General features: G+C 40.1%; 1 protein-coding gene across 1 annotated transcript in view; it reads left to right on the top strand.

The window, feature by feature from the left end:
• Window positions 1-458: 458 nt before the first annotated feature.
• Window positions 459-9,525, top strand: part of LOC117563498 (protein Wnt-4) — a 34,501-nt gene continuing 25,434 nt past the window's right edge. Inside the window, exon 1 of the mRNA XM_052003084.1 lies at window positions 459-569. Within this exon, the coding sequence (XP_051859044.1) occupies window positions 484-569 (86 nt within the window). The 5' untranslated portion in view covers window positions 459-483. The remainder of the gene's footprint in view (window positions 570-9,525) is intronic.

The following is a 9,525-nucleotide window of genomic DNA, read 5'->3' as shown; positions in this document are numbered from 1 at the left end:
GATTGATGTTAGATTGAAGTAAGAATATTAATGAAGCTATAACATTTTAAATAATTTTTATTTTGAAATGTTTTCCCCAATTTAATAAGCAATTTCTCATTCGCAGCGTTGCAGTAACTCTGGAATTCCTCAGTTCTAATTAAAAATCCATAAGCACTCACAACAACTTCTCTAAATTAAGTCATAAAAACACACAAATTGATTCATAAAACACAAAAATGTCAGCAAAAGCAACAGCAAAAATGCTGCTGGCTACTTCAGAGTCTCTCTCTCTCTGTGTATCTATCTCTTGGCCCTATAAAACTGCCCCCGAGAGTCAGAGTCAGAGTCAGGTAATGAAATGCATACAACTTAATAATCCGAAATCAAATAAAATGCCAAATGTTTTTATTTCAACAGCTACGCTCATTTTGTGCCCACTTTGCCCAAGTCGAAGCTGAAGTCGAAGTCGAAGCCAAGCAGCTCAAGAGGCCCACAAAATATATGCAAACCGTTTATATTAACGAGCCCACACAAATGCATACACATATGAGAGAGTGTATCTCAATCGAACAAATGCTGACTGCGCGGTATGTAGATACAATTTTTGCATATTCATTAGATGTAAATGCCAAAAACTTTTAGTCGCGTTTATCGTCTATCGTTGGTGGCCCAAAGCATTTATTTCATATTAATAAGCAATTTTTTAAACTCTGCTCGAAATGTTATGAAGCTGACGATTACCTTAAGACCATAATCGTTAGCATATCTTTAAAATGAGCTTAACAAATAAGGCTTAGGCCACATATAATCAGCTAATGCCCTGCTAATGTTCGATGTCTTATGACATAGCTTAGGTTTCCATTCAATTTTAAATTACCTTCATATAAATCAACAGATCAGCAAAGGAGTGAATTGGAGTCTTACAATTTCTTGGCTTTCCATATTTTAAATTTCTTCCATAAAATTACAAAATAAACAAATAGATTTATTGTTTTCATACATTTCTTTTCGAATTCATCAAATTAAAAATTCGACAAATTATTAATGTTTTACCTTCTATTTCATTTTTACATTTATTCAAATATCGACAACTATTGATGTTTTACATACGTTTAGTTTTTCACTTATTTTGCATAATTTTCAACAAGATACTTTATTTCACTGCTTGTCATATGTCTTATGATATTTTCCTGACGTTTCAATTCCCTTCAATAAATCAATAGATCAGCGAATAGATTTATTATTGCCTATTCTCACTCCTTACCAACAAATTCACAATTGGTAATTTAATAGAAATCGACAAATTAGTTATGTTTTCTCTTCCTTTTTAAATAATTTCCAACATTAAACTTTATTTTACTTCTATCTAGATGTCTAGATGGCTGGATTATCAATTTTAAATTTCTGTACTATTTTTGCCTATTTAAACCCTTCAACAACAAATTTACAAATGATTTATGTTTTACATTTTACTTCCACATTTCTTTTTGCATAATTTCCAAAAAAATAAAACTTATTTATCTGATTGCCAGACAGAAATGACCGTGCTTGGTATCTTTACCATATGACCCTAATTATTATCATTGTTGTATCTAATTTGTTCTATATGTTGATAAGCTCTCCTTGGTTTCTATTTCGACAACCTTTGCTTTGGACACACCTTGAGGCGTCGTCATCTTCATCGTTGTCGATTGGCCTCTCCCCCGTTTTTTTTTGTTTTTTTTTGTGAGTTCTCAGTGTTGTGTTGTGTGTTTGGCTTTGTTTTCGTTCGTTGTATTTATTTATTTAGTTAAGTTGCATATTTTATTCGATTATTTTTCATATCGAACATATCGAGCGCTTCGGCTGCTAATTAAAAAATGTTGGTTGACAGTTATTGTTATTTAGCCATATATCATGGCATTTCATTGGGAATTCCAGGGCTCCAAAGAGTTGCCCACCAGTTGCGTTTTTTTATGCTTAATTGAGTTATTTAAATAAATTACTTGGCCAAAAACGGAGGCAGCCAGCCAATGAGCCAGTGAGCAGCCAGCGAGGGACCACTTCGAATTAATATCGCGTTGTCACACAAAAGTCAAACGTCATTTAACAAATGTTGATATGTTAATATGAATGCAAAACAGAAATCAAACGAGGGTCGCCTCACAAGTTATTAATTACCATCTTAGAGGAATCTTTTGCCTAAATAGATTTTCCAACTTTTAAAGTTGCCCTCGTTGAGCTTTCAGTTTTGAATATGGTCAAAAAGAAAAAAAAAACAAAACAGCAGCAGTGAGGGGAAATAACAAAAACAATAGTCCGCTATCGCTTAACAAATGTGTGTGCGTTTCTTGTGGTTTTTGTTGCTGCTGTTGTTGTTGTTGTTAACTGCATTTTAGTTTCAGTTTCAATTTTAAAGCGATTATGTTAATGCTCGAAACGAGTTTCCAATCAGCCATTACCATTAGCGTTTCGTTGCGTTGCTTTTGCTGCGTCGCTGTCAGAAAATTTATGGCGCTGCCTCCGGAATGGGCCCAGTTTTCAATTACCGCATCTCGACCCCGCCATTCGACCCCCGACGTTGTGCCAACAAACATTGCCATTGCAGCAACAACACTGGATTCGAATCGGAATACGGAATACGGAATACGAATCTGTAGCTGTAGCTGTAGCTGAAACTGAAGCAAATCCAAATTAATTTTCCGTTTTTCACGAACAACTTAATTGGCAATATGTGCACCAATTAATGGGCCAAGGGAAGTGCACGCCAACACGCTTGAGGCCAGAGGACTCACAGTTGCCAGTTAGCAATTGAAGACCATGTGTAAGGGTGAAACTGGCTAAAAGTTACACTTGTTTTCTAGTTGAAAAGAGCAGCAGTAGCAGCAGGCTCAACGGGCGTATACGCAATGTACAATAACTGGACGTGAACAAGCTTTCCCTTCACAGAAACTGACTGCCACTGTTTCTAATTTAAGCGAAACATCACGTAAACAATTGAGCAACAATTGGTAGAGGGGAGATGTCAGTCAGCATGGGAAGAGGAGGGAGGAAGGAGGCTGGAGAGCAACTTGCGGCTGGATTGTGCAAACACAAATTCAGAGAACAGTCGAGCGACCTGGACAATTCATCAGCAGAGCGGCAGAGCGTGGCCTTGGGGGCAACACATCACCAGCAACCACGCACAAAATGCACTCTAAGCAGCAACCGACTCGCACGCCCCCCGCCCCGCTGCAAAAAAAAAGCTAATTGTTTTGATATGTAAACCGAAAGCAGAACCAAAAATCAACACGCAGCGCAGTATAGAGCGGAATAAGGGGAAGGGGAAGGGTAAGGGGAGTGGTTGAGGGTACTGCGACCGTTGCGCTCAAGTGCAGCAGATTGCCAGGCATCTCGCTATCGCTATCGCTCTCTCTCTCTCTCTCTCCCTCACTCTCTAGCTCGCTCTCACTCTCGTCAACCCCCCTGGCAACACACACACAGGGGTACAGGCTGCTCACTGCTCACAGCTCTCGCTGCTCGTTGAGCATACGACGCGTGTTGCACGCCCTCGCCGAGGCAGCATTGTTGTTTAGTTCCCAGTTGGTGCCCTGCCTCATTGAGCATGGTTATTGCCAAGCTTTTTGTGCTAATTAGCCACGCTGCTTCATGGTTATTAAGATTGCGTCAAGTGTACCGGGGCGCAGTCAGCGTTGCACTTGCTACCCGATCTCTCCCACTCTCCCCCTTCCCATCTCTGCATCTCTCATTCCCACAAGCCACCAACCGAATTGGCTGTGGCTGCTGCTGTGGCTATGAGTTTTGTGCTTGCTGCATTGGCAGACCCTGCAGGCATTTCGCATTTTGCATGCAGCATCCACAAGGACACACATACAAGCTGTAGGTTTAGCTATAGCTGTGGTTTGGCTTGGCTTATTATGGCGCACGCATCCTTCAACTTCAGTCATCCTCATCGTCATCGTCATCATCATCATCAGCAGCAGCGTCGTCATTATTAGCGTTGTGGTCCGAAGTGCGCTTGAAATGGGTGATGGTGCCATGAACAGATTGTTGAATAGAAACAGAGCGGCAACGAAATTGCGACGCACTGCCGAGACCTGCAACATTTGTTTGCAGCAATACAAAACTTCTAGAAATTTCCATTGTTGCATTTGTTAGTGTCGTCGTGGCGCAAATATTTAATTATCCAATTGTGCGTAGTATTTACTTACTTGCACTTTCTCAAGCGTGTTCAAATTTCAATTTCTTACCATATTATTTATTGTATTTAATTTAGATTTCTCATTTTGCTCTTCAAGCAAGAAACACTACACAAAATTAAAAATGATTTTAACGCCATCTAGTGGCGGCGTTTCTACCACTTGTACATCTGTTAAGTGCGGAGCAGGTCTGTTATTGAAGCGTTAACATACAACAGCTTAGCAGAGTCGCAAACCTTTGCCGTTAACATTGCCTGTACACTCTGTTCAGATTGCTGGCGCCATCTATACAGTTATCAAAGCAGCTGCTTAATTTGTATGCGCAGCTCAAAAGTATGCTGCAATTTTCATGATTTAAACTCCAATTGGTTTCCAATTGCAGTGTGAAAGAATGCAACCGATTATTTATTTCAGTAATTCACGTTAATTTAAAAAGAATGATTCCACTTGGTACAAAATTTATAATTTTTACTATCAGTTTTAATTGGCTAATTTTTCAGCGAAAAACTACTAAACCTCTTGGCACATTTCAATCAATATACTTAAAGCCTTTTTAAGTGGATTTGAAATTATTTCCAATATTTGTTGATGGAGGCTTATTGTTTTTTGAACCATCGACCCTAATATGACTGCTCTCGTTTTTCGAAACCCTTATTAATTGAGTGTTGCACGCGCCTGCTGGCTCTCAACTCGGTTTTTTGTTTCACATTTCCCCGCAGGCCACGACGATTCGCTTGTTGTTGTTCAGTTTGGGTTCGTAAAGCAGTGCTAATTAAGCGTAGCCTGTGATACTTGAAATCCGCTTTAATTGAATCAAAAATCAACAACATTTAAACAATATTATAGGACGCATTACAAATTCTGTTGGCGTCGGGCAATGAGGCAAAAGTATAGCTGAGCAAATTTTTCGCTTGCGCCACATTAAACACACAAACTGTTTTGGGTGGACTCCAGAGGAGTGTTCAGAGGTGGGAGAGGCGCAGCCATTTGACAACATCATTGGCAGCCGTGCTCCTGCCCAGCAAAACTCCCCTCCACCCCACCCGGCCACACTCAGCCATCGGCGCGGGGCTGATTAAATTGCTAACTGTGCGAGTACTCTCGAGATGGCAGGCGCCTTTGTTGGTTCCCTTTGTTCCCAGAGCTCGTCGATATACACTCGCACTCGCAATCGCTAAGTGTTGAAAGGAGCCAAAAGTTTTAGCCAAATGTGTCTAGCTGCCATTCCACTGCTGCTACCTTAAGTGGACCTGTGCCTGCTTTATCCTCATACACATGCCGTGTCCGTATCCGTGTCCGTGTCCGTGTCCTTATCCTTGCCGACGCACTCGTAAAAGCGTAAAACTATTTATGGATATTTGGCGCATAAACAAGCTGACCTTAGGAACGGGACACACACACAAACGGTAAACCCTGAGGGGAAGGCTTTAAGAAATGTTTGCGTTTATTGAATTGCTTTGATGTTGTTTGCGTGCAAAGTAAACTCGCCAAATCTAAGCACTTCCTGTAGCATACTTTTCGGGTTGTCTAACGCCTGGCCAAGAAAGAAATTGTAATTTTGAAATTAGACTATTGAAACCCTTTTGGTGGCATTAAGTCTAGTCTCTGGCATCGAGTTGAACTTTCTCCCGAATCGAAAGTGTTTTGCAGGTGAAAATCCTTGCGCATTAACTTGCAGCCAGCCAACGTTCATAAGCAGCTTAAAGTGCTTCGCGGCTTATCGGCTGCTTAGCAGACATTGCACAGCTAAAGAGAGCTATGCGAGTTATGACCCCCGTTGTGCTTGCCACAGAATTGTGGCACAATTAAGCTGCTGCTGCCGCAGTAGAAGATCATTTTCATATGCCCCGAATGATGAGTGGGATTGAATGTGTTTTGTTTATGCTGCTGCCGCTCATAACTTGTCATAAGTTTGACAGCAGCCGTCGCAGCGATGCGGGCTTATTGTAGATGCAGAGATGCAGATGCGGAGAAGGGAATGGGAGATGGGAATTTGAAATTGGAATTGATATTGGAGTTGGTATTAAAGTACAGAGAGAGAGCGGGAGCCGGAGCAGGAAGCTGCCAGAGCCCATAGTTGTGTTCCCACATAGTTTTTGAATTGCAAAATATAAATGACGCACTAATTGCAGCGAGTGCCTTAAAAATTCTTCTTCTTCTTCGCCATCGTCGACGTTCCCAATTGAGCCAGGGCCATAAAAACGCCGAGAGGAAAGAAACCAACAAAACAAATATTACAAAAAGATGAAGAAGACGTGGATGAAATGATTGTGGTGTATAGAAGAAAGAACCTGCCGGCCATTTAATGGCATTTTATGGCGCACAAAGCAATTGGCTATGAAATTAATTTCGAGAGCAAAAAAAACTTAACTGAACTGAACAGAACGGCATCAGGAACTGAAGTTAATGTCGCACGCAACGCGACGACCCGCAACAAGCGGCAGCAGAAGCAGCATCAGTACTTGCCTCACAACGTGTGTGGCATAGAACAACTATTCACTCAGTACTCAGTACTCACTATTCACTCTATTCAGCATTCAGTAGTCGGATGTATTATCGTACCTGGGCGTACTCGGGAGGAAGCCGTCGCCAATGGAGCCCCTTTGAAGTTGGTCGCAGGCATTAATGTGGCTCCTTCTGCTTTGATGTGACTGCGCGCGCGTTTCGTGTAATCATGAATATCTATACATAAACTATATAAATTAAAAGATGGCAGCATCGGTAGCAGCATCGGGAGCATTGAAAGCGGAACGCATCATAATGGGAACATCAGGAGGCGCCTAGTCGCCAATTAAGAACTAAGAATAGATGTTGACCACTTCACATGATTGAGCGATTCAGGCCAGCAAACTGAGTAAGACAGCAAGCAAAACAACAGGTAATAAAGTAAATTGGAGGAGACGTTGATACTCTGTAAAAGATTTAGAGTAACTTATCAACATCTATTCTCTACTCACTTCCAAGTTGAGCATACTCCTTTGCTTCTTAGTTCTATAGAGCATTTTGAGAACCGACAGCCGACAGCAAAACAAGACGTCATTAGTGACAGGTGTCTGTAAAAATGTTTAGACTTGGCCAGTGTTTGATTTGTGTTGCTTTTCTTTAGCATCTCTCGCATCTCTCAGTTTTTTAACCAAAAACATTGCCTTTTCATAAACAATACGCAAAGAAAACTTTTTCTTCTGCTACTTTCGACAGCAAACAGGAAATGTGCTACAACATTTTCAAATTTCCAATTCAAGTGGACACATTTGGAGTGCGCAGAGGAGAACTTGAAGGGGCGGGGAAGCAAACGTTGGCCACTTCAAAGGCCACTCGACAGTTGGCGACAATTAGCCAAAAAAAAATTGAAAAGTTAGGTAGAGTTAAACGGTCGCTGGCATGCCATTGACGCATTAGAACCACATTGAACTGAAGCGATCTGTTCTGTTTTTCGGGGTTTGAGAGGGCAGTTTGAGCAGTTGTCAAGGCGTGATTAGCATGACAACATTTTGGACATTGCAATTTTACGCTACATTTAACATTCGGTAATCGACGTCGAGCTTATAAAGGTTGCGCAGGCATTTTCATAATTGCAGTTGCATTTACTTCGGGGCAGTTTAGACAAAAGGGTGACTTTTGAAATAGGGGACAAAATTTAAAACGAACAATATTTTAAAAATGAATGCCAATGTTTAAAATAAGCTAATTTTGTGCAAAAGATTATTTATGAAATATTTATTTTAGATGTAAAGAAGATGATATAGACATGTTTATCTGTCCATCTGTTTGACCATGTGAACACCTAAATCTTAGAGAAAATTGTTGTGATATGCTACATTCGGTATATTTTAGTATTTTTCGCCATATTAATTCAGTATATTCATAGTGTTATACCGTAAAGTTTTGCTTGTCAGCACTTGTTATATAAAAATACCAAATATTTATTATGGTATATTTCAGCATTTTTTTGATATAGTGTTTTAGTATATTTAATTGATTATATCACATTGTTTTGCTTTTGTTGAGGATTTAATTGAAATGTATGGCTAGTGTTTAATGCAAAATTAGTTTGTTATTATAGCTTATTTTTTATATAATAATCTTGGTATATATTGTCATTATTAGGCTTATCAATTTTCTATCTTAGTTCTTCTGCTTTTGCACCATAAAGTATGCAATAAATAGCTCAAATAATGTAAATACATTTTTAAAAGAGAAACCACTAAAAACTGATTGTTAAGTTGTTAAAAGTATCTCGAGTGCAACTTGGCACTCGATACAGATGTTGTATCTATTTTGGAATCATGTCAAAGTATTAGAGATCATCAGGTTTAAGCATATTATTCGGCTGACATAGATGTGAACAATCGTTAAACGGCAGGAAAACTATAAAAATAAACGAGCTGCGGGGCACACTGAAGATGCCAAGATGAAGACGAAGATGATGTGTTTAGGTGCTTATCTGCTCATTGAGCTATTGGCACTTGAGTCAACCACAACCACAATAAGAAACACAAACACAGGCATTATGATCATACTTCATTTAATTTCCCTATCAGCGGTTTAAGCTTTGAGCTCATTGAAAATCATTAGGCCGCAATCACAATCGTATGTGGCCTCAGGGCAGAGCTTTGAAAGTGCGCTTAAGTAAAAAGAAAACACTTGAGGAGCATTCACAATTCACCTTCAAAAGCAAAGAGAGAGAGTGAGAGATGTGTGTGAAAGAGTGAGATAGAGAGAGAGAGAAAGACACGGGCTCATTGTCAAGCCAATAAAAGCTGACTAAAAGAAGTCTTTGAGTCTACCCATTCCATCTTTTTGTTGGATAGTTATCAGCGGGGCGCCCAGCAGTCGACATTTTCGTGTAGTGCTCGAGGGAGGCATTGAGTGTAAGTAAAAGTAAATTAGATAAACGCCAGAGAACGCACAATCATGTCGTGTTTTGAGTGCGAGTACAAAATGTATCTGAGTAGCAAGCGTAATCGCACTAGACTTCTTCTATACACATGTGATATCAATGTTAAAGTGAATCTTAATTGAACCCAAACTGAAACGTCGCAGTCGACGCTGTCGATCAAAGCGTTTGCCGACGCTTCAGTCAGCATGTGATGATGATGATGATGATCGGGCCATGAGGAAATGTGCCTGGTCAGAGCTCAATGAAATTGACAAATGTTTGGACAAATAAACAAGCCGAATGATCGACGAACGACGCGACTATGATTTCTGCCTCATCCATCTCTATCTCTATCTCCTCTTCTACTTCTGCTTCTTATAGCTCTTCCTCTACTACAAGTGCTTCTTCTTGCTTGTTGTTTTTGTAATTACCTTGAGCAAATATTGACTGGCATACGGAATGCGCTTACGGTTTTGGGTCAAAAGT

Source organism: Drosophila albomicans, chromosome 2L (genome assembly GCF_009650485.2).
Source record: "Drosophila albomicans strain 15112-1751.03 chromosome 2L, ASM965048v2, whole genome shotgun sequence".
Lineage (NCBI taxonomy): Eukaryota > Metazoa > Arthropoda > Insecta > Diptera > Drosophilidae > Drosophila > Drosophila albomicans.
The sequence above is the reverse complement of the archived record's forward strand: the minus strand, read 5'-3'. Positions and strand labels throughout refer to the sequence as shown.